The sequence below is a fragment of the Amaranthus tricolor genome, chromosome 4 (assembly GCF_026212465.1).
Source record: "Amaranthus tricolor cultivar Red isolate AtriRed21 chromosome 4, ASM2621246v1, whole genome shotgun sequence".
Classification (NCBI taxonomy): Eukaryota; Viridiplantae; Streptophyta; class Magnoliopsida; order Caryophyllales; family Amaranthaceae; genus Amaranthus; species Amaranthus tricolor.
The window spans coordinates 27,623,249-27,649,050 of NC_080050.1; the positions used below are offsets into that span (position 1 = coordinate 27,623,249).

General features: G+C 40.5%; 1 protein-coding gene and 2 non-coding genes across 3 annotated transcripts; 2 read left to right on the forward strand and 1 right to left on the reverse strand.

The window, feature by feature from the left end:
- Positions 1-3,245: 3,245 nt before the first annotated feature.
- Positions 3,246-3,361, reverse strand: LOC130811957 (U5 spliceosomal RNA). Its single transcript, XR_009041569.1, has one exon. It is a non-coding gene; the product is annotated as a U5 spliceosomal RNA (small nuclear RNA).
- A 2,337-nt stretch (positions 3,362-5,698) lies between these two features.
- LOC130810404 (E3 ubiquitin-protein ligase ATL31-like) lies at positions 5,699-7,261 on the forward strand. Its single transcript, XM_057676447.1, has one exon. It carries the CDS (start codon positions 5,888-5,890, stop codon positions 7,043-7,045), a length of 1,158 nt encoding a protein of 385 aa, XP_057532430.1. The 5' UTR covers positions 5,699-5,887; the 3' UTR covers positions 7,046-7,261.
- Positions 7,262-23,019: 15,758 nt separating this feature from the next.
- LOC130811947 (U5 spliceosomal RNA) lies at positions 23,020-23,135 on the forward strand. Its single transcript, XR_009041559.1, has one exon. It is a non-coding gene; the product is annotated as a U5 spliceosomal RNA (small nuclear RNA).
- The last annotated feature ends 2,667 nt before the right edge of the window (positions 23,136-25,802 follow it).

The following is a 25,802-nucleotide window of genomic DNA, read 5'->3' on the forward strand; positions in this document are numbered from 1 at the left end:
AGTTTGAAGTGTACCGGCAGTATGGCTGGATAGTACAGCAGTATGGCTGACTAACTTTTACATGAAAATAAATATTCTTAGTAAGCATGTTCGAAGCGTACGGTTCTGTGAATTGTTAGATAATAAATTAAAACTTTCTCTTGTGTTATTATTTATTTGGTATGCGACGTTTGCTGACGTGTACTTTTGGTCTTAACGACCCTGCGATGATGTTGTTTCCTATCTGGGCAATGACTAGCAGTAAGTTAAGTTGCAGGTCTGGGGAGTGAGGATTGACTCTTGAAGAAATAAATTGTTAGGATATAGAAGTCTTGATAAGAACTTCTAAATTAAGTTAAAGAACATTTGGTTTTATGAGGCGATTTTCGTTCTCAAGTTGTAATAAGTTGATTTAACTTTCGTTCTTATCCGCTGCTAAGAATTTCTTATATCTAGTAGTTTATAATAACACTAATAGAACTCGGTCCGCAAGTTTTCCTTAACTTCAAACCGTTTTAAACTGCCTTCTAACATCCCGGTTTGACTCGGATAATACTTATCTCGTTTTTTTTAAAAAGGTCATTTTCTCTTTTCGTACGACCCGAGTTATTCCGAGATGTTACAACACTGATGTGTATGTTTTATATATTATGCCCCCATTGTATTTTCATAGCATTTCTTGCGTATTTTTCTCAATTTTCTATTGGTTTTTATGCTTGGTTGGAGTGTTTGTTTCCTATCTATTTTGTACAAAGCTCTAATTTTGCTAGGAATCGACTCTTGGAGAGAGATTTGCAAGTTGGAAGGTCATAAGCTACTCAAAGGGTTATTTTTGTGCTGACCAGGTCTCATACCCAGGTGGGTTTCCACATACCCGGCCGGGTGAGCCTCTCATACCCGGGTGGGTTTCCACATACCCGACCGGGTTTGCACTTGGCACTTAGAAGAATTTGAAGATGCCATTTGGAAGTAAAGTTGCCACTCGCACAAGGGTGGGTTTCCACATACCCGGCCGGGTGAGCCTCTCATACCCGGGCGGGTTTCTAGACACCCGGCCAGGCTTTCATTGAAGATCAAATTGCTCTGCTGTGTACCCGGGCGGGTTTCCACATACCCGACCGGGTTTACTCTTAAACTTAGAAAATTTTTGGTCTTGAAGATTTAGTTTTGCTTCGCACCCGGCCGGGTTTCCACATACCCGGCCGGGTCCAGCTGTTATTTTTGATAGTAACTTCCCATATCCTCCGATCTCTTTTAAGGAGGATATAAATAGCTTTAGAGGAAAATTTTTGAGACAATTTTTTTTCTCTGTTTTGAGGGTTTGGTATTGAAGGGATTTTCTCATATTACTTGCCTTGAGGGATTGTTAATCAATACTTCGACATCGTAATCTTAATTATATTGATGGTATTAGTTTCAATTCTAATTTCTTGTTCTTGTTTATTATTGTTATCTTTGAATGCTTGTTTCTCAATTAATTTTGAATTTGATTTTCTCCATGAATTTAATTGTTGAATCTCTTGTTAGTTTTAATATGCTTAGTGAGTAGTTTTATTTCTAGGGTTTGGTGAAACTATGCAAAAGGTCATGATTCTTGTTTGATTTTAGGATTTAAATTTGGTTTGTCTAGACGATTCAATTGATGGGTTTTAGATTGATTGCATGTTTGGCCAATTTGCAAGTTTTATTCGCTCAATTCGATAAGCGAGAGTTGCGAGTTTGAGTGAATGATCTCCTTCTTTGAAAAATTAAGCTTTAATCGCGATAGCTTATTTTATTGTTTGATTGTCGAATTTGTTTGCGAGAGCAACATCTTCCTTCGCCTATATTCATTCCTATCCCAATTGTTGTTCATGAATCATGATCGATGCATAGTGAATCCTTTTAGCCCTAGGTTTTTAATTATTGAATTTTATTCATTTCTTGTCTTTTCGTTCTACTTAGATAAACAAAAATCCAACTTTTGATCGTTAGTAATAGTGAACTTGGTTCAATTTGTGACTTTATTTGTCCTTCCAAAGTGGTTCGACCCTACTTGCCCAACTATACTAGTTAGGTGAAATAGGAATTATTTTTGATAGTAAAACGACCTATCAACACTTGGTAGCTATGTCGGCTCGCAAGTGAAGTGATATTTAGTTCAATAACAGATAAAAGCTTGTGGGGTGAAAAGTAGCTAGTTCAATGCTTGTCACAGCAAACACATACGTTTGCCAAAATTGAGCAGTTTTTTCTTGATTTAACTTTAATGCCATCTAATTAATATTACGACTAGGGGTGTACAAAATGAGACCAGATTGATAATTCGGACCGAAATCGGACCTAAACTGGACCGGACCAGTTGCATCCAGGCCGGGCTTCGGGTCTTACCCGGGCCGTCTCGTTTATTTTTGGGCCCCAGAGCAAAAAATAAAAAGAGCCCCTAAAAACTTAAGGCGTAACGAATAATATAATACACATTTTGCTTTTTATTGTTGATATTTAAACTAGTTTATAAAAAAACACTAAAAACTCATACTCTTACTTAGCAAAAAAGTAAGTTATGTCTAGAATTAATTTTAATTAATATCACTTATATACATAAAAATAAGCTTTTTCGGCCATAAAAAATTAGGGATCCTGGGCGGTAGCCCTAGAGGTGTTCATTCGGTTGATCGGGTCGGTTTCGGACATGTGTTATTCGGTTCGGTTGCATTTCAGATCGGTTATTTTTCAGCTGTGTGTTACAACGGGTCACACTCGGGTCGAGTCGGTTAGTCACGGTTCGGTTAGAGATCGGTTATTCAAGCTATCGGGTTAGCATCAGTTCGGTGTCGGTTGAAGTTCGTGTCGAGTGTCAATCGGTCTCGGGTTGTCATCGATTACTAATTGGTTCGATTTTTTCGGGTACAGATCGGGTTCGAGCTTTATTTTTCGAGTAGTTATCGGTTACGGATAACTATTGATCGGGTCAATATCGAAATAAGTTAATAGTCAGGTTTTTAATTGATGTATGCTCATTTACTTACAAAAAATAATTACCGATTGTTTTATCAGATATAGCAGATAGGGGTGTCAAACAGGTCGGGTTGGGTCATTTTCAGGTTCGGATCATATAAAAATGGGTCAATAAACCCTTAACCTGAACCTGACCCATTTAATTAATGGGTCAAAAATTGAAACCCCGACCTGATCTGTAGCAGATCAGATCAACCTGCTAATGACCAATTTAACCTACTTTTTTTTTAGGTCATTAAATTCATATATTTCAGGTCATTTAACCCATTTAACCTTAATTAAAGGCTTCCTCTAAAAATAAACGTATGCCACTTAATGCAGCGAGCACACGGTATTCTTTATTAAAAGGTAAAAGAATAGTTCACTTTGTGCTTACGGCGTGACTGCGTAAGTTGGTATGAGATCTGTGGAAGTGATTTAAAGAATTTTTCTTTTATTAGTATCTTTCATAGCCGATGTGGGACAACTTCCTTTGTTATTGAAAGTCATCTTCAGCTGACAAATTCCTTAGCCGATGTGGGACAACTTCCTTTCTTATTGAAAGTCATCTTCAGCTGACAAATCCCTCAATACATGGTAATTGGTATTATCTTAGTTTTACAAAGTATTTGGCAAATGTTGATCCGTCTTAAATTTAATAAATGGGTTAAAGAGGTTTTTTCGGGTTTAAATATTCAACCAGAACCTAACCCATTTAATAAACAGATCAGGTCGGGTTGACCCATTTAATTAATTGGGTCAAAAATCTAAACCCAAACCCGCTAATTTCGAGTCGGTTTCAGATCAGGTTAGCAGGTCGGGTCAGCTTTTGCCAGCCCTAATATTATTAGGCAGATCACTTTATTTCAATTAGTTTATATATATATATATATATATATATATATATATATATATATATATATATATATATATATATATATATATATATATATATATATATATATATATATATATATATATATATATATATATATATATATATTCTGTATGCAATCTCTTCTGTATAAAACTTGTGTTCTTCCTTTTTCCGTATTATTAGAAAACTGAAATTGGACTTAATTTGCTAAAATTAGGTGAAAATTTGATTCGGATTTATAACAGTTCGATTTACAATCGGTTCGGGTTTGTATCAGTTCGGGTTAAAAACAGTTCGATTAATAATCGATCGGGTTTGTATCAGTTCGGTTTAAAAACAGTTCGATCTTAATCGGTTTTAGTCAGGTTACATTCGGTTACGTGCATAATTCGGATCAGATTTGACTCGGGTCGATCACTGTTCAGTTCGGGTAACATCGGTTAAGGTTTGTATGTCGGTTATAAAATTCAGTTGCAGTTCGAGTTCGATTTTGCCCTTTTCGGTTATCAAACGGTTCGAGTGAAGTATCGGTTCGGGTAATTGCGGTTCGGTAAACCTAAAAAGCTTATATTTTTTCGGGTCGGATAATTTTCGATTCCGGGTCGAATTTTCGGGTCGGGTTTGTTTTGAACAGCTCTAGGTAGCCCGCTTTACCCTTTCTAATCGACGGCCATGGGTCTTACTTATATTTCATTCCGGGTTTACTGTCCAATCCGGTCTAAACCCGGAAAAATCTGGGTTAGACCGGATATATATATATATATATATATATATATATATATATATATATATATATATATATATATATATATATATATATATATATATATATATATATATATATATATATATATATATATATATATATATATATATATATATATATATATATATATATATATATATATATATTAAAGAGGAATAATATTTACGATTTTTATGTATATACTTATTTAAAAGGGCTTTTTATTTCTGACACAAAATAATTTTTTAACTCAAATATTTTAATTTTATAATAATTAATTTTCTAAATATTTTAAAATCTTCCATTTTTTAATTTATTTTTTATATCAAAAATTACTTTCGGTCTAACCGAGCTAAATCCGGACCGGACTGGGAGAAAACTGGGTTAGACCAGGACCGGACTGGATGGAACCGGTTCGGTCTTCGGTCTTAGAATATTCAAAATTCCGTTCTTCCAGTCCAACGGGTTCTAGTCAGTCCGGTCCGAGTTTGAACCGACGAACACCCTTAATTACAGCCTGTCTTGTATGAAGCCGTCTCACGGTGAGACAACCTCGAAATAAGAAGTTTATAAGCTAAAAATTTCCATCATTCGACTATTCCAAGTATGAGCCATGCCTCAGGGTGAGTCCGTCTCGTACAAGAATTTGAGTTAATATTAACATGTGAAGTCATGACATTTGACAAAGCTCTAAGACCCACCATTTGAAATTTTCCAATAAAATTATTAATTGTATAATTTAGGAAAAATTGTATGTAAAAGGCCAAACTTTGGTCAAAAATAGTTCATCATGTCTAAATCAAGTATAGTACTCACTAAAATGAACTTTAAACTTAGTTTTCATCCAACAAACTGTTACTTGTTGGTTACCTAAACATCAAGTCAATTGGTAATGTGATTATATACGTTTCTCCTTTTCTGATGTGATCATATATATGACTCCCTTTCTTAATGTCACGATACATGTGACAACACACTTGATAGCTATGTCAGCAAATGACCAAATATACCGTTCACAAATAGATAAAACTTATAGGATAAAATCTAATAAAAAATTCATCCTAACAAATACAAGTATACAATACATTTGCCAATATTTGGCATATTTTTTCCACAACATTAAAGTCAATCATATTCTACATACACCACAATATGAGAATTTAAACTCATAATATTATAAAATTTTGAACAATAAATGACAACTACTCATATGTTTAATCTTCCTATCTCAACGACTCCGCATCACCCACACTTCAATTCCTCTCTTTTATCCTCCCGAAACAATCCTCAATAAGTCCAAACATATTGGCATGCCGCCTAACCAACCCCTCACTAATCCCACCCTTCTTCATCTAATAACCTTCATAATCACCATTATAATCCTTAATCCATCCATTAAAGCCCAACACTCCCCACCTTCAACCCAAAATTACGGATCGCCTTTACCCACCAACGCAATCATCATCGTCATCGTCGTCTGCTCCGTCGGACTAATCACCTGCTACGTCCGCCAATTCACCGCTTGCTGCGATGCCTACCTCTTCAGCGCCACCGAAGACCAAGGCGTAGTCCGTCGGAGGGAGAATCCTCGTACTGGCGGACTTGACCCTTCTATCCTCGCTTCTATTCCGACGTATTCATTTTCCGACGTTAAGAATTTGATCAAGAAAACGGCGGTTCTAGAATGCGCCGTTTGCTTAAACGAGTTCGTTGACCAGGAATTATTGCGGGTATTACCTGGATGTTGCCACGTGTTCCATCCTCATTGTGTCGGACGTTGGCTTGCTTCACACGTCACGTGCCCTGTTTGCAGAGCAAATCTGGAAGTTCAAGTGGATAATCGAAATCATGATCAGGTAATCCAACAGTTAAATGAGGATGAATTAGAACCGTCTGATCAAATCACACAGGATCATCATCAACATGATGTGATTGTTGATATTGTAGAAGCCCCTGAAATTACTATAAAAAGCCCAGAAGTGCATGTTAGTAAAGTTATGGGTGAGCGTAGAGGAAAGTTTCCAAGATCACATTCAACGGGTCATTCATTGGTGGAAAATAATGAAAGGTTTACGCTAAGGTTACCGGATGAGGTACGGAACAAGTTGGTGAATGTCACTAATTTGACCGGTTTACCAGCTGCAATTGTTAGTCCGAAAATCGGGTACCGGTTCAAGAGGAGGAGTACCAGTCTTACTATGATGCCGGGAAAACCGGACCAATGGCGGTTCACCATGAGTCCGCCTTTTATTTCTCGGTCTGGTTCATCAGAAACGGAGGAATATTTAAATAATAATAATAATAATAATAATAATAATAGTAATATAATGGGTTTGATTAAAAGTCCAAAGAGTTTATTAAAATCAATGAAGTCACCAAGAAAATCACCATTGAACCGGGTTTCTCGGTGTGATGATATAGGGGAAAGATCATCGGATAAATTATGGCCAAATAATACTAACTCTTAGGAATGTTGTTAGTCATTTTGGTGTATATTTATTTGTTTATTTTGATTGTGATTGTTTGGGCGGTTCTTTTGATGATTAATTTAGAGTTTACTGTTTTTTTTATTTGTACAGTTTTCAATGTAAATTTTGAATTTTAATATCTCTAAATACGCATCATAAGAAATTATAAGAAATATATAATTAAAATATACATTAAAACGAATCTGACGAAATCTTACATAAATATATTTTATTGTCAATAGATGTATAAAAAATCTTAATCAAAGTTCTCTTTCCAAAACTGAATATTCTAAATGGGAAGAATATTAGAAAACAAAAAAAGTAACATATTACAATTTATGACAGTTGATTAGCAAGATAAATTGTGCTATTACTTAGAGCCTTAGTGTTTTTTCATGTATAGAGTTAATAGTATGATATTTACTTGTGTTTCGTTGATGAAACGAGGAAGTGCAAAAGACACTTAAAATACCTGGAGATAGGTGGAAGTGTGGTCAAGAGGAGCGACTTGTGGGAGGAAGTGACTTGAATTCCTGCGAAACAACACGTTAGCCTTGTCCGGGGGGTGATCTCCCGGAAAACCCCTCCGACGCTCAAGTTAGAACGTGGATATGATAATATGTAGTGAGTGATTATAAATTGAATGCGAGATATTGCGGTGGATGTTACTGAATTTTGGTAGGCTAATGGAGTTGAAAAGGAAGTAGAGAATAAGTAAGGCTCTTGTAGATTATTTTTTCAGATGTCCCCTCCTCTCTGATGGTTGTCCCTTTTTATAATGCTCAAGGAGGAAGTTACATCAGAGAGTGGGAGTTGAAGATCATGGGAGACATGGGTAGTTAGTTCCCATGGAAGAAGGATTACCATGCAATTGAGGGGAAGTGGGAAGTTACCAAGCAAGGGGAACCATGTATTGTGGTAGAGTGGGGAAGTGAGTCAACTTGATGGTCATTCCCTTATGGGAAGTTAGGGTTTTTAAAGATACTTGGCCCACGGGCCATTCAAGGAAGATGGGAAATCCAGAAAAAGCCCGTTGACCGAAAGTCAAAGTCAACACAAAAGGTCAAAGGGTATTTAAGTAATATGACGTTAATAATTTAAATAAATGAATAAATTAAATAAATGATACCATAACAGTTAGCCCCACGCACGAAGAATGATATGAGACAGGCAATCTTGATGAATCGAAGAATCTTTCTTCGTGTGGAAATAGCAACCGTCAATTGATAAATTCTCTGGAAGATCCTGAAAATTGGATTTGCAAGCTTCAAATCGACTACTCATATGCCGAATTCCGAGTTGTAACGGAGAAGTTATAGCCTTTTCAAAATAGCCGCAGGAGATGCTTCAAAAAGGAAAGATGATAAACATCAAATAAGCCGCGGCTTCCAGCGTGCCGCGGAATATCTTTGGCTGCCCCTTTTCATTTATCAGCAGAAGAATAGATGCAGGAGTCGGATCCTGATACGTGCCCAACTGATGTCGCGGAAGCCTCAATACTTAGAATATTTTTGAATAAGGAAGCCCCCAAAGAGGGTCCGACTTATCGACCGCACGGATCTCCAAGGGCCTGGATATCTTTGAACGAGAACACCATCAAGGCGGGTCCGACTTATAGACCCTACGGACAGGATGCTGGTTTGACCTGATCTACCTTCCTTTTCATCAATGCTTCGAGCCGGAGAGTAGAGGGAAAACATGATACCGCGGCATAATTGAGCTGACCCACTAGTTAAAATGAGCCATATGTATGGAAGACACGGCTTGAATATATACTTTGATTTTTATTCTTCATTGAGGTACTTAAGGGGGTCCGACTTATGGATGTGGCGGGGAAGTCGTTTTGAATTTCTTTGATCTGACATGCCCCCCCCTTTTTCCTTCAAAGATGCGGAAAGATTTTGTAATTCTATGTCACGGATGATACTAAAAATACGGAAGCATCTCTCCCATACTTAGAATTTTTCACCTTAACTGGGACCATTTGGGGGTCCGACTTATCGACCATGCGGACATCCCAATACTTGAAATAATTCGTATTCGTTCTGGAGTGTAATTCAGGGTCCGACTTGTCGAACCTACGGTTTTAACAGAATTTTTATAACATAGAACTATTGCTATTTTACCCCATCCTGATAGTTCGACTTATCGAACACACGGTCATAACCAAGATTTGATACTTGGAAAATATTTTCGATACTTCCCTTCATGAGGGTTCCGACTAATCGACTTCTCGGATGTCATGTAAAAATACTTGACAAATTATTTGGCGTTTGCCCTCTTATTGGGGGTCCGACTTATCGACTCCCCGGTTTAAGTTTTGGACACCTCCTTTCGTTCAAAAGAGGTCTAAATCCGATGTTTTCAGCATTTATTGCTGCAATAAATAGGGTTGTTGGAACAAATCCTCCTTCACCCAACACATCAATTCCCTCAATTCTTATTGCTTAGAAAGAGAAAGTAGAGAGAGACGCTCTGAGAATCTTCAATCCCTCTTTAAACTTCTGACAATCTTCTCGAAGATCTTCAAGGATTCTGACAAAATTTCATCAAATTTCTGACAAATCTTCAAAATATTTTCAAGGTATTCGAATCTTTCTTCAAGTTTCTTGAATTTCTTCACATTAATCTTTAAACTGTTCTTCAGATTGTTCTTCGCGTTCTTGAATATTTAATTTTTAAATTAATTTTATGAAATTAGCCCCAATCCTTCAAAAGTTTCGCCTACTATTTTTTGATTCATTAATATGGATGTCGCGGCTACTCATGAGATAATAGCTAACATCGACATTAACTCGGATATCCCGACATAAATTCCTTTGGTAGCATGTAGACGTTTTAATAAAGAGGGGTTATTAATGAATGATTCGGATGAAAGTAGTTCAGTGAGAATCACCCCCCATTATGAACCAATAAAAGCCGGGGATGGGTCGTCTGTATCCCCTATATACCCTCCGGAGATTATGAAAACTGCTCCTTAGGAAGTGAGCATTGCTTTCTTTCTCAATTACCGCGAATAAATTCTGACCTGGAAGGGTTATTGTATGTAGATATGGAAAACCTTGAAGGATCAGCCGAGTCTTCTGGAAGGGAGAGCGCAGCGCCAGTTCCTCCTCCATTCTACATTCCCAACGGCGGTCCCCTTAATTATTTCATAGATTTACAAACCAAGAGAGACCTAGACAACCATCGGGAAGCCATCTCTCAAAAATGGGCTTTGAAAGACAACATAAATATTATTACCCCGGGAAATTATGACACTGTTAGGTTTCCTCCCCCACACTGTATAGCTGTATACTTTCTCTCTTTTGAGTTAGGACTTAGGTTTCCTCTTCACCCGTTTTTTAGGGAGGTGTTAGAGTTTTTGAACGTTTCAGTGCCCGAGTTATACCCAAACGCCTGGGGTTGTATGGTGGCATTTTTGATCTTGTGTAAAGTTTTGGCCGTGCCACCAACACTCACCGCCTTTAGATATATATTTAGAGTCCGCCTATGTAATTCTCAATCGTACGGCTGTGGCTGGATAACTTTTACCCACCGTCGTGGACTGAAGATAGTCCACGACCTCCCTGATAACCAAAAGGGGTATAGGACTAAATTTGCCTACCTCTATAATTCGGAAGGATGGAATATCAAGACTTCCTTCGACATCAAACCCAACCTTTCGGGTTTCAATAATGGTATCCCGCAATGTTCTCTTAGCGACGCGGTAATAATCGAGTATGCAAAGATGGACGTTCAACCGGGAAGGAAACCCATGAACGTCCAGCTCAACTGGATACCAGGTCGTCCTGAGTTGGAGAATGAAAACCTCCTCTCAGCATTCGGCGTCAGCTTGGCTATCGATCGGAGTAAGAGTTGTCGGACTTCTTCCCTCTTTTTTCTATTATTTGCTTGTCTCTAACTCGTGGTTTTACAGGGATAGCCAAGGAAAATCTTCGAGCAAAAGATCCGGAACTCATGAAGAAATTCAGTGTCATGAGATTTGCTCAAGGGGCCATTCAACGGCCCGCGGAGAAACCTCTACCTCTTCCGCCAAAGGTATAACTTTCTTCGTTCTTCCCGAATTATAGTGGATTTCTTTGATTCTCTCTAATTTTTTCTCTTATAGGATTCTGCAACGGCGGAGAAGGGGCTGGATGAGGTCCCCTGCGAAGAGGAGGCTCTCCGGCTCCTTGAGGAGAGAAGACAGGTCCATATTCCCGATGACTCTCAGAGGGTAATCCCTTCTAAGAAGAGGGAATCGAAGAAAAGGGAGAGGAAGAGAAAGAGAGTCTCTTCCTCCCATGAAGAGAGTGCCTCAAAAAAGGCCTCGGCGGGAACAACAATTATGTCGGCCGTACCTCTGCAAATGAGGTCGGTGGAAGAGGAGGTGGCTTCACCTCAAACCAAGGCGTCCCATGTCCTGAGTCGGGGCAAAGAGAAGGTGGGGGAGTCTGCCGCGGCTCCTAAAGCGAAGGTGGAAGAGGTGTATCGTCGTCGGGAGGTTCTTCCTTTCCGGCACGACACCCCTTTCACCGACTTAGGCCAAAAGGGCATGATAACTCGATTTAATAGGGCAACTTCTCACTTGATCAGCCAAGTGGATGTTGATCTATTGGATTCCCTTTCCCCCACCGATAGGGTCCGTCAACTCCAAGTTTCCGCGGCTGAGGTAACTTCCTTCCTCTTACATCTCTTTGAGTTTAACTGTTTTAGATTTTGATTTATTCTTTTCGCAGGCTTTTCTGAGGTTGTCTTTTGAACTCAACCTCAGTCGCCAAAGCGCCGCGGACAGGGAGACTCTGGCTGCCTTATCCTCCCGCTGTGATGAGCAGGACGAGGAGCTTCAAAAGCTCCGAGATGAACTGCCGGGCTTAAAGGAAAAGTTGGCTAAATGCTCTGAGCTGAAGGAGCGTTTAGTCAGAACTGAGCAGTGGCGGGAGAGGGCGAGGAAGCAACTTGAGGAGACCGTCGAGAGTCTGGACGCGGCTTCCAATAAATCGGCAACCCTCGGCCATGAAATCGGTCACCTGATGGATGTTCATGCTAAACTGGTTCATCAGAACCAGTGTCTTTTGGAACAGGTGTCGACTGATTCGGCCAAATTCAAGACTTTGCTATCCGCGGCCCGGATTGATAAGACCAGCTTAGGGAGACGAGCCCGGATAGCTAGGGATTGGCTTACTTCGGACGAACCGGAAGCGTCGAGTTTCTTAGGGAGTCTGACGGCAGAAATGGTGGGCACGGGGTCCACAATTACTGAAGAGAAGTACCGTCTGGCTGCCGCGGAGTTAGGCATTGACTTCGATTCCTTCAAACAAAAGGCATATCTCAAGGGGAACGAAGCTTTGGCCAACCTAGCTCCAATTTTGGAACGGGAGTCGGCGGTACTGGTGGACCCCAACTGGGATGTGGAAGAGGCAAGGGCTTGGTCGGAGAGGGTTGATGTCGCGGTTGAGAAGGAGGCGTTATGCCTTGATCTGGATCAGCTAACCCTCTCCCTTCCTTCGACCTCGGGGGCCCCTGAAAACTTGGCGCTTTCCCATCTGGAGAGTTTGTGCCTAGACTTGTCGAATCTCCTTATTGATGAAGGAAAGAACCTCCAGGGTTTTTCCAAAGAGCTATCCGGGATTGAAGTGGAGCCGTTCAATGTTGAAGATGTTGTGAGCTTCACTCCAAGTCTTGAGGAGGGGGCGGCCGAATCTCCTCCGTTGCCGGCCCAGGACGCCGAGGGGGACGTCGATGCCTTTTTGGATAATGTTTAGTTTTTGTAATATAAATTTTTGTAATTTTGACTTTTGTAACCTTGAATAGAATTACTTTGTGCGCTGAACTATTTTGATGATTAATGATTATTCCAACGTATTGTTGTTTAAGTATTTCAAATTTTCTTTCATCGGCCGCGGCTTCTCTCCCTCACTAGGCGGGAAACAGCATTTAATTGATGTCACGGCTAGAAGATATTTACTTGGAGTAGATTTGACAACTTCGAACTTAGAACCAATTTAAGGGTCCGACTTATCGATGTCACGGCTGGTTGAACTTCAGGACCCTTATCAGAGGGTCCAAATTGTCGACGTTGCGGACAAGAAACATTCAGCTAGATATTTATTTGGAATGATTTTTAACTTGGGACCCCAGTCTGAGGGTCCGACTTGTCGATGTCCCGATTGGGAAACATTTTGGTGAATAACTTAGAATATTTTTGAAGTTTGGGACCCCAATCTGGGGGTCCGACTTGTCGACGTCCCGGTTAGAAAACATCTTAGTGAAAATAACTTTTGAATATTTTCGAACTTAAGGACCCCAAACTGGGGGTCCGACTTATCGATGTCACGAACAGATGGTGAATATATACTTCAAATGATTTTCGGTCTTGGAACCCTATTCTAAGGGTCCGACTTATAGATATCACAAGTTCGTTAGTGACTTAAAATAATTTGATAATGGGACCTCTCTCAAGGGGTCCGACTTATGGATATTACTGATTATAGGTATCACAAGTTCGTTAGTGACTTAGAATAATTTGATAATGGGACCCCTCTCAAGGGGTCCGACTTATGAATATTACTGATTTAATAAGATTTGCAATAGAACTTTACCAAATATTTGCGAACATAAGAGCCGGATAATCTGAAAATGAAACTTCTGTTATAAATGATTGATAAGAATACAAATGACGATGACAGAAGTGATTTCGAATGACAACGCAACTATGTTGCGGAATGAAGGTAGTCGCGGATTGATGCTGATCAGACTGTCACTGATGAAGCTGCTAAGACTGATACTAGTAACTGATTGCCCCTTGCAAATTTTATTAAATGAAGAATTTCTTTAAGTGGTCTCCATTCCATGGACGGGGTAGTTTTTTCCCTTTCATGTCTTCTAGTTCGAACGTTCCTGGTTTGATGACGCGGGTGACTTTGAAAGGTCCGTCCCAGTTGGCCCCTAACTTTCCTTTTTCAACTATCTTCCCCGTAGCTTCGACTTTACGGAGGACGAGATCATTGACCTGAATACGTCTTGTTTTGACATGGCGGTTGAAGCTACGAATTATCCTCTGCTTTTGGGCCATCGATCTTAGTAGTGCATTTCCTCTTGTCTCTGGTAGTAGGTCTAAGTTTGCTCTTTTTCCTTCTTCGTTCTCGTCGTACGAGTAGTAGGTGACCCTTGTAGAGGGTACTCCTATTTCCACTGGAAGTACGGCTTCGGATCCGTACACTAAAGAGAACGGTGTGTGCCCCGTGGCCTCTTTGACGGTGGTTCGACTAGCCCATAAGATTCCGGGTAGTTCTTCATCCCAATTTCCCTTGACCCCTTCTATCTTCTTTTTGATACCATTTAGTATCTCCTTGTTGGCGGACTCGACTTGACCATTAGTTTGCGGCCTGGAGACAGAACTAAATCTGATTTGGATGTGGAATTTGTCGCAATACTTGATGGTGTTCTTGTTGACAAATTGCCTTCCATTATCTGTTATGATCACCCGTGGTATGCCGTATCTTGTGATGATGTTCCGCCATAAAAACTGACAGACTTGCTTGTCTGTGATTGAACTAAGAGCCTCTGCTTCTACATACTTGGTGAAGTAATCAATAGCCACAATGATGAACTTGCGCTGCCCCTTTGCTGGTGGAAAGGGGCCGAGGAGATCCATACCCCACTTGTCGAAGGGCAGGACGGCTTGCAAGACGGTCAAGTAATTAGAGGGCTTCCTCCCTATCTTTGAGTGATACTGACATTCGGGACACCGTTGGATCTGTTCTTCCGCGTCTTTCCGGAGTGAAGGCCAATAATATCCACTCCTAAGGACTTTGCTAATGACAGTTCGCACTCCCTGGTGTATTCCGCATCCACCCTCGTGTATTTCGCGTAGGATATAGTTTCCTTCTTCAGGAGTAACACATTTCAGAAGGGGATGTGTGTATGACTTTTTATAGAGCGTTCCTTCGTGAAGTTCGAACCATTTGGCCTTCTTCTGGAGCATTTTGGCCTGATTCTCGTTCTGGGGGAGCATTTGATCTCGCAAGTACTTAACGTATGGCCCCATCAATGTTTCAGATCTGTCGATGGTATTGACCATGAAGTTGATGCTGGGGTTAGGGAGCACTTCCCAGATTATATCACGAGTCGCAGAAGTATCCGCGGAGCTGGCAAGTTTTGCTAGGGAATCGGCTTGGGCATTTTGGGATCGTGGAATGTGCTCCAACGTGAACTTATCAAACTTTGGAACAAAGTCCTTCACTTGCTGCAGATACATTTTCATGCTATCATCTTTAGCCTCAAATTCCCCGTTTAATTGCCCCACTATTAATTGGGAGTCAGAGAATGCGGCCAATTCTTTAGCCCCTGCCTCATAGCAGATCTTCAGCCCCATCAGTAATGCTTCGTACTCGGCCTCATTGTTGGATGCCGCGAACTCGAATCTGACTGCCCTTTCCATACGGACCCCGGCGGAAGACACAATGAGGAGCCCGGCCCCACTCGCCAATTGTGTTGAGGACCCGTCTACATACAATTTCCATTCTTGGTTGAGTTCAGCAGGAGGGGGGAAGTGCTTTCAGCAATAAAGTCAGCCAAAGCTTGTGCTTTAATTGCTGTTCGAGGTTCGTACTCGATGCCGAAATCTGCTAGCTGGTTTGCCCAATCTGTGACGCTGCTTGACTTGTTTTTCCCTTCAAGAATCTTTTTTAAAGGTTGATCAGTCCGGACAATGATCTGGTTGAACTGAAAGTATGGCTTCAATTTCCTGCTGGCCATCACTATCGCAAATATGACCTTTTCCACTTCGCAATAGTTCCCCTCCGAGCCACGGAATGCATGACTCACATAGTATATTGGGAGCTGCTTCTTTTCCCTTTCCGCCACCAGTACTCCGGATAACGAGTATTCGGAGACAGAGACATATAAGACTAGCTTTTCCCCGTTGATGGGCGAAACTAGTTTTGGCAAGGCCGATAGGTGTTCCTTAAGCTGGCGGAAAGACTCTTCTGCTTCCGCGGTCCATTCGAATTTCTGTTGCTTTATCATTTTGAAGAAAGGCAAGCATTTGTCCGCGGACTTTGAAAGGAATCTTCCTAGAGCAGCTATACACCCCGTGAGCTTTTGTACTTCTTTTACGGAGGTGGGGGATCTCATGTTCTGAATGGCATGAATCTTATCTGGATTTGCCTCGATGCCCCGTTCGTCTACCAAGAAGCCGAGACACTTTCCTCCGGTGACCCCGAATACGCACTTGTCCGGATTGAGCTTCATCTGGTGTTTACGGAGGGTATTGAACGTTTCACGCAAGTCCGCGGCGTGCTGAGTTGCGTGCTTGCTCTTTGTTATCATGTCATTCACGTATACCTCTAAATTCCGTCCAATCTGAGATTGGAAAACCTTGTTTACCATTCTCTGATAGGTGGCTCCAGCATTTTTTAACCCGAAGGGCATGACTTTGTAGCAGTAGACACCCATGCTAGTAATGAAGGTCGTGTGTGGTTGGTCCTCCGGCGCCAATTGAATCTGATGATATCAGGCATTGGCATCCATGAAACTTAATAGCGCATGGCCTGCTGTGGAGTCCACCAGGCGATCTATTTTTGGGAGTGGATAGTCGTCCTTGGGACATGCCTTATTTAAATCCGTGAAATCGACGCACATACTCCATTTGCCATTCGGTTTCTTCACGAGGACGACATTGGATAGCCAATCAGAGTATTTGCATTCTCTAATAAATCCGGCTCTCAACAATTTTTCGACTTCTTCTTTGGCGGCCTCGGTCCGCTCTTTTCCTTGATGCCGCAGCTTTTGCTTCACTGGTTTGTGGCCTGGTCTTGTGTCAAGTTTATGACACATGACGCTAGTAGGGATGCCAGGCATTTCTTCCGTGCTGAAGGCGAAGACGTCGCGGAACTCAGCAATGGTGGCCACGATTTCTTGTTTAATCGTACCAGGAAGATCTTTCCCTATCTTGACTTGCTTCCCCTCGAACATGTCTACTTCCTCGTATCTTTCTATGGGGCGACGCCTTTCATGTGTGCTAGGGTTTTCCATATACACGCTCATGACAGCGGAAGCGTCTTGATCTTCCCTTTCCCTCTTGGCGGGTGTCGCAGAATGTCCACGCTTCAGAGTGTTTATGAGGCATTGGCGGGCCGTTACCTGATCTCCCTTGAGGATGCCTACTTGCCCATCATCCTGCTCGAATTGCAGCAAGAGTTGATGAGGAAAGATTGCAGCTTTGATTTTGTTATGAGGGGAAGTCCCATGATGGCGTTGTAGGGGAAAGTGAGATCCACTACCGTGAAACGTATGGGCATGGACCTGCTTTCATTTCTTTCTCCTACGCGCACGGGGAGAATGATCGTTCCTAGCGGAATGACCTGACTTCCCCCAAACCCGATCAGCGGCTTATCTAGGGGCTGCAAGTGCTTTTCCTCAAACTTCATTTTTCTCAAGCACTCCATTGTAATGAGATCAGCCGTGCTTCCGGTATCCACGAGTACCCTTTTGACTTTCATCTGTCCAATTTTGAGGGTGACCACCAGAAGGTCAGTATGGGGCTGTTGCAGCGTTTGAGAGGTCGTGGCATCAAATTTCATGACCGGCCCGCTGGTTACGGTCGTTGTCGGTCTTTTCAGCAGAGTATGGATGTTGTCTTTCGCGGCGCGAACGGTAGGATATTCCTCGGTATATCCTTCAAAAATCATGTTGATGGTCCCCTGTGTGTGGGAACTTTCGCGTCTTGCCTCTTCCCTCTTGGGGGATCTGCGTCTTTGATTCCACGGCCTTCTGTTCGCTTCTCCTCCCGTGTCATAGTGCCTCCTGTTGAGGAACCTGGAAAGCTTTCTTTCATCGGCCAGTTGATGCAAGATACGCTTGAGTTCGCGACATTGGGCAAGGGTATGGCCGTGCTCTTTGTGGTAGTCACACCACAAATTGTAATTGCGCCTGTCGGAAGGAGTGGTAGTGGGAGGTGGAGTTGGCAACTTGTCTCGAACGGCAAAGAAAATATCCCTTCTGTTTCGATTAAACATCAGGTCGTTTCCCCCGTCTAACAAATTGCGCGTTCTGGATTCCCCTTCCGTGGTATAAATGTGACGGGATCGTGGTGGTCCCATGTCAGAAGAGGGCGCGGGACGACGCGGCATGTAATTTCTTTCCCTCCTCAACTGGGGCTCTTCTCTGTTCCTCGAGGATTGATGGGGAGTTGCGGCGTCCTTCTTGTCAGACTTCCGCCTCTTGGGGTCATGTGCCTGACATATCTCGGAGGCCGTGACATAACTTTGACACTGCTTCATGGCCTCCGCATATGTCTTCACCTGGCTCTCCACCAACTGGAACTTGAGCCTTTGAGCCTTCATTCCGTTGATTAGGGCGTTTAAGGCGACTGATTCCTCTAAATTCGTCACCTCTAGCACCGCCTCATGGAACTTCTTAAGATAGGAGGATATGGACTCTCCTTCCAATTGAGTGATACTAAGTAGGTGGAAGTTTGATTTCTCTTGCCTTCTTGAGGCTATAAAGTGGCCCAGAAACTTGCCTTCTAGCTGGGCAAAATTGTGGATACTTCCTCCTGGAAGGGAGGTGTACCATGTCAAGGCTACTCCCGTAAGAGTAGTTGGGAAGAATTTACACCACAAGGAAGGGTTGGTAGTGTGCAGCACCATCAAATTCTTGTACGCCATCAAGTGTTCCCCGGGGCATGACGTGCCGTCAAATGCTGCCATATTTGGGATTTTTATTTTCCCCGGGTTGGGAAGGTTTAGTATTTCAGGAGCCATTGGAGAGATTATCGGCGTAGGATCTCCAGGGAGGATATTGACCTCGACTTCGTTCCGCGGCATGGTTACAGGACTCGCTGGATAGCTAGATCCTACCAGCTGCGCCTTCTTCCTCTTTTGCCTCCGTCGATCCACCAGCGACTGGACGCTTTCGGATGCCTTATGCTTTTTGCTTTCTAGGAAGGTTCGGGCATCTCGAGAGGCGGTTTTGGACACTTTGTCCTGTGGATCACTCCTGCTAACATCCGTGTGGGTTCTCGATCTTTCCCGCCTTTTCTTATTACGCCTGCTGGAGTGGGAAGTCCTCGAATTCCCATCTTGAGATTCATGGGACTTTGGTACCTCCTGATGGGGTTCGATCCGTTCCTGCAAGTTTTTAATTTGGTCTGCCATATCTTCTAATACTCGTTGTTGAGTGGGAGTATTATTTATGACGGCGCGGAGCTGTTCAGTAAAAGCGGCAGTAAGGTTGCGTGCTAGCATGTCCAGATCACGACGAGTCACGGCTTGATTGTTAGCGTGACCTGCGGAAGTGTCTGTATCTGTGCTACGCACGGTTGCAGTTTGTGTAGGATTCTTCTTAGGAGCCATGACTTTCTGTTATGTTCCCCACAGACGGCGCCAAACTGTTTCGTTGATGAAACGAGGAAGTGCAAAAGACACTTAAAATACCTGGAGATAGGTGGAAGTGTGGTCTAGAGGAGCGACTTGTGGGAGGAAGTGACTTGAATTCCTGCGAAACAACACGTTAGCCTTGTCCGGGGGTAATCTCCCGGAAAACCCCTCCGACGCTCAAGTTAGAACGTGGATATGATAATATGTAGTGAGTGATTATAAATTGAATGCGAGATATTGCGGTGGATGTTACTGAATTTTGGTAGGCTAATGGAGTTGAAAAGGAAGTAGAGAATAAGTAAGGCTCTTGTAGATTATTTTTTCAGATGTCCCCTCCTCTCTGATGGCTGTCCCTTTTTATAATGCTCAAGGAGGAAGTTACATCAGAGAGTGGGAGTTGAAGATCATGGGAGACATGGGTAGTTAGTTCCCATGGAAGAAGGATTACCATGCAATTGAGGGGAAGTGGGAAGTTACCAAGCAAGGGGAACCATGTATTGTGGGAGAGTGGGGAAGTGAGTCAACTTGATGGTCATTCCCTTATGGGAAGTTAGGGTTTTTAAAGATACTTGGCCCACGGGCCATTCAAGGAAGATGGGAAATCCAGAAAAAGCCCGTTGACCGAAAGTCAAAGTCAAAACAAAAGGTCAAAGGGTATTTAAGTAATATGACGTTAATAATTTAAATAAATGAATAAATTAAATAAATGATACCATAACAACTTGAATTAAATTTAAATATTATTTACATTTTTTGTTTAAGCAATGAAGTATGAATTATAGGTGTTTTTTTTTATAAAGTAATTTAAATATCAATAATATAAACAAAAAAATATTATATTCTTACACTTTATGTTTTTAAAGGCTTTTTTTTTATATTTATTTTGATACCAAAAAATGAACAACATGGCCATCTTGCAATTACTAATAGTAGTTAAGTATATAGTATTGCAATTAATGATGACATGTTGTGTCACATTCAGTATCAAAAATTTAAAAGAATAATATTATGTGGTAATCTCGAGTTTTGACTAATTTACGTTGTGACAAATGTTTTTTTCAATCCGTGTAGTGATCTAAAGCTTCTCACTTTTTCACTTGGTAATCAAAATGTTAAGATTTTTATTAAATTTACATTATTATTATTCATTATAACGATTCTTTTTCATAAAAACAAACGTCCTGATCAACCTTAAAGGACACTTTCTGAAAATGTTTTTGAAATTAATTTAACAAAAAATTTAACATTTTATCTATTATATAAATTAGTAAAAAACCATACAAGTTAGAAAATACGTTCGTTTACCATGTAAAAATTCAAAATATAAAGTTATCACATAAAATTTTTCATTTAAAAATAGAGGGAATATTTGGATATGTAACTTAGACAGGAAAATTTTGTTTATTAAAGGATTGGTAGAATGAGAATATGTGATATGACTCATGGATTGTGGAGGACGCATCTGTAAAGAATTAGCTATTTATACTTTCTCATTAGAACAAAGAACTTAGAAGCACGATCGCAATTGGTTTTAAATTAAATTTATTGATCTATTTGTTATTGTCAAACTAGAGAATAAAGTAGGAAATTGTTGTAAAGTAATGGAGAAGAAAAAAAAATTAATTAGTTTTTTTATTTTGGCGTAAATTTATGTTAGTGGGATAGATGGAAAATATTTTTATTCTTCTCCCAAAATAAGGTAGTCATTCTAGTCTTTTAGAGAGATATTCTTGATGCATCTTTGTAATCTTGTAGTTTTATAGTTAAATTTTTAAACTTGCTGCTCATGGATGTAGTTATTATAAAAAAAGATTTCTTCCCATTCATTTCATGATTTGATGAATATATACAAAAGGTAATCTCTAGTTTTAGGAAATTAAATAATTACAAAATAATTAGCAAATCAAAATATTTACAAGATATAAAAAGTATTATTCTATTTTATTACTCCCCGCAGTCAAAGCAGGAGGTTTGCGGACGCTGAGACTGGATCGAAAATCATCAAATAAAATCTGAGGTAGACCTTTGGTAAAAATATCGGCAATCTGATAACGAGACGGAACGTGAAGTACCCGTACATCACTACGTTGCACTTTTTCATGAACAAAATGAATTTTCATCACAATATGTTTAGTGCGTTGATGATGGACAGGATTGCCAGATAGATAAAGAGCACTGACATCATCACCATAAACAAGTGTGGCCGTAGTAATAAGACAATGAAGCTCAAGGAGTAAGTTACGAATCCAACAAGTTTCAGAAAAAACATTTGCAACACCGCGATATTCAACCTCCGCACTGGACTTAGAAACTGTGGGTTGGCGCTTAGCAGACCAAGAGATCAAATTATCACCAAGAAAAACACAGTAACCGAAAGTGGAACGACGTGTGTCAGGACAACCACCCCAATCAGCATGAGTATATGACAGAAGAGAAGAAACAGGAGATTTGTATAGCTGCAAGCCATGATCAATAGTGCCTTGAACATATCGAAGAATGCGATGGAGAGCAGCCATATGCTCTACCCAAGGATCATGCATAAATAAACACACCTGTTGGTAGAGCTGTTCAAAACAAACCCGACCCGGAATCAAAAATTATCCAACCTGAAAAAATGTAAGTTTTTTAGGTTTACCGAACCGCAATTACCCGAACCGATACTTCACTCGAACCGTTTGATAACCGAAAAGGGCAAAATCGAACTCGAACTGCAACCGAATTTTATAACCGACATATAAACCTTAATCGATGTTACCCGAACTGAACAGTGATCGACCCGAGTCAAATACGACCCGAATTATGCACGTAACCGAATGCAACCTAACTAAAACCGATTAAGATTGAACTGTTTTTAACCCGAACTGATACAAACCCGATCGATTATTAATCGAACTGTTTTTAACTCGAACTGATACAAACCCGAACCGATTGTAAATCGAACTGTTATAAATCCGAATCAAATTTTCACCTAATTTTAGCAAATTAAGTCCAATTTCAGTTTTCTAATAATACGGAAAAAGGAAGAACACAAGTTCTATACAGAAGAGATTGCATACAGAATATATATATATATATATATATATATATATATATATATATATATATATATATATATATATATATATATATATATATATATATATAAACTAATTAAAATAAATTGATCTGCCTATTAGGGCTGGTAAAAGCTAACCTGACCTGCTAACCTGATGTAAAACCGACTCGAAATTAGCGGGTTTGGGTTTAGATTTTTGACCCAATTAATTAAATGGGTCAACCCGACCTGATCTGTTTATTAAATGGGTTAGGTTCAGGTTGAATATTTAAACCCGAAAAAAACATGTTTAACCCATTTATTAAATTTAAAACGGATCAACATTTGCCAAATACTTCGTAAAACTAAGATAATACCAATTACCATGTATTGAGGGATTTGTCAGCTGAAGATGACTTTCAATAAGAAAAGAAGTTGTCCCACATCGGCTAAGGGATTTGTCAGCTGAAGATGACTTTCAATAACAAAGGAAGTTGTCCCACATCGGCTATGAAAGATACTAATAAAAGAAAAATCCTTTAAATCACTTCCACAGATCTCATACCAACTTACGCAGCCACGCCGTGAGCACAAAGCGAACTATTCTTTCGCCTTTTACTAAAGAATACCGTGTGCTCGCTGCATTAAGTGACATACGTTTATTTTTGGAGGAAGCCTTTAATTAAGGTTAAATGGGTCAAATGACCTGAAATGTATGAATTTAATGACCTACAAAAAAAAGTAGGTTAAATGGGTCATAAGCAGGTTGATCCGATCTGCTACAGATCAGGTCGGGGTTTTAATTTTTGACCCAGCATTAATTAAATGGGTCAGGTTCAGGTTAAGGGTTTATTGACCCATTTATATATGATCTGAACCTGAAAATGACCCAACCCGACCTGTTTGACACCTCTATCTGCTATATCTAATAAAACAATCGGTTATTATTTTTTGTAAGTAAATGAGCATACATCAATTAAAAACCTGACTATTAACTTATTTCGATATTGACCCGATCAATAGTTATTCGTAACCGATAACTACTCGAAAAATAAAGCTCGAACCCGATCTGTACCCGAAAAAACCGAACCAATTAGTAATCGATAACAACCCGAGACCGATTGACACTCGACACGAACTTCAACCGACACCGAACTGATGCTAACCCGATAGCTTGAATAACCGATTTCTGACCAAACCGTGACTAACCGACTCGACCCTAGTGTGACCCGTCGTAACACACAGCCGAAAAATAACCGATCCGAAATGCAACTGAACCGAATAACACCCGTCCGAAACCGACCCGATCAACCGAATGAACACCTCTACCTGTTGGACAACAAAGGAAATATCCGGACGGGTGAAAGTAAGATAATGTAAGGCTCCAACTAAGCTGCGAAATAAAGTAAGGTTGTCATATGGCGAGCCAACATTAACACAAAGTTTGCCAGAAGTAGTCACAAGAGTTGGAGCAGGTTTGCACTGAGACATGCCGGCTTTATCGAGAATTTCGGTAGCATATTTCTGTTGAGAAAGAAAGAGACCTGCAGAATTACGAGAAACAACCATATAGAAGAAATAACTCAGAGGACCTAAATCCTTCATAGCAAACTCAGAACTCAATTGGGACATGATAGATTGGCGAAGACGATCAGAAGATGCAGTGAGAATAATATCGTCCATATACAAAAGAAGGTAAGCAATATCAGTCTCATGACAATAAACAAATAAAGAAGTCTCAGAAATGCTATTGTGAAAATCGACAGTAGTGACAAACTCAGCAAATCGCTGATACCATGCACGAGGAGCCTGCTTGAGACCATAAAGAGACTTCCGTAGAAGACAAACATGATCAGGACGATCAGGATCACGAAAGCCCAAAGGTTGATGCATGTATACCGTTTCATTCAGGTTACCATGAAGAAAAGCATTTTTAACGTCTAACTGATGAATGGTCCAAGACTTAGACCGAGCAATACTCAAAACAATGCGAATAGATGTGGGTTTGACCACAGGACTAAAGGTTTTATCACAATCAATATCTTCCTTTTGAGACTTACCATCATCAACTAGACGCGCCTTATAGCGCTCAAACGAACCGTCAAACTTTGTTTTAACCCGAAAAATCCACAAAGACCGAATAATATTGGCAATAGGAGGTCAATGTACAAGATCCCTAGTATGATTCTATATTAAAGCATCAAATTCATCGGTCATGGCTTGTTTCCAGTTTGGGTCACGGAGGGCTTGGATAGGATTTTTTGGAATAGGAGAAAAAGAGACGGAAAAGGGCATGGGAAGTGTATTTGGGATTGGGTTTGAAATGCCATGTTTACCATGCGTAATCATGCCGGGTGGAGATGGAGGAGATGGAGTAGATAAGGGGGATGAGATGGATGAGGGAGATGTAGGCCCAAAACAAGGATGGGCAATGGCGGGCCCAGTAGAGGAGGGAGGAAGTGAAACTGGGCTGCTGACTATAGGCCAAGACGTAAGAGGGGAGGATGAGGGAGTACGGGTGTTTGGGCTTGGATTGTCAGCCGTAGGTGAGGAGGGTTGGGGGGTAAGGGGGTTTGGGCCTGAATTGGTATTGGGCCCAGCAGAAGGTGAACATGGGTTAGATGAAAGTTGGAAAAATAAGAGAGGGTTTGAATCATCCAAAAATTCATACTCATGAGGACATGTCGAAAAAGGAAAATTGGTTTCATCGAAAAGGACATGTCGAGAGAGAAAAATCTTATGAGTGGAGAGATCATAGCACTTGTAACCTCTATGCAAAAAAGGATATTCCAAAAAGACACATGGAGATGAACGAGGTTGTAATATGTGAATTTTGGTGGAGGAGATAAGAGGAAAACATAAACACCCAAAAACCCGGAGATGATTATATGTTGGAGATTTATGGTAGAGCATGTAGGTTGGAGTTAAATGACCGAGAAATTTTGAGGAAAGAACATTGAGAAGATAGGTAGCGGTATTCAAGGCGCGAGGCCAAAAATACGGGGGAAGAGAAGCATGGCACAATAAAGTACAAATGATATTATTAATTGTGCATATTTTTCTTTCGGATTTTCCATTTTGAGATGAGGTTTGAGAACAAGAAAAATGGAGAGTGATACCCATATTAGCACAAAATTGGTGAAATAGTGTATTATTAAATTCACCCCCATGATCACATTGAAAAGATTTGATATGAAGCTCAAATTGGGTATTGACATTTTTATTAAATTGCACAAAAATATCATACACTTGAGACTTGCGAAAAAGAGGAAAAGTCCACAAAAATTTGGTATGATGATCAAGAAATAAAACATAGTATTTGTAGCCCGAATGACTTATAACTGGAGAAGTCCATAAA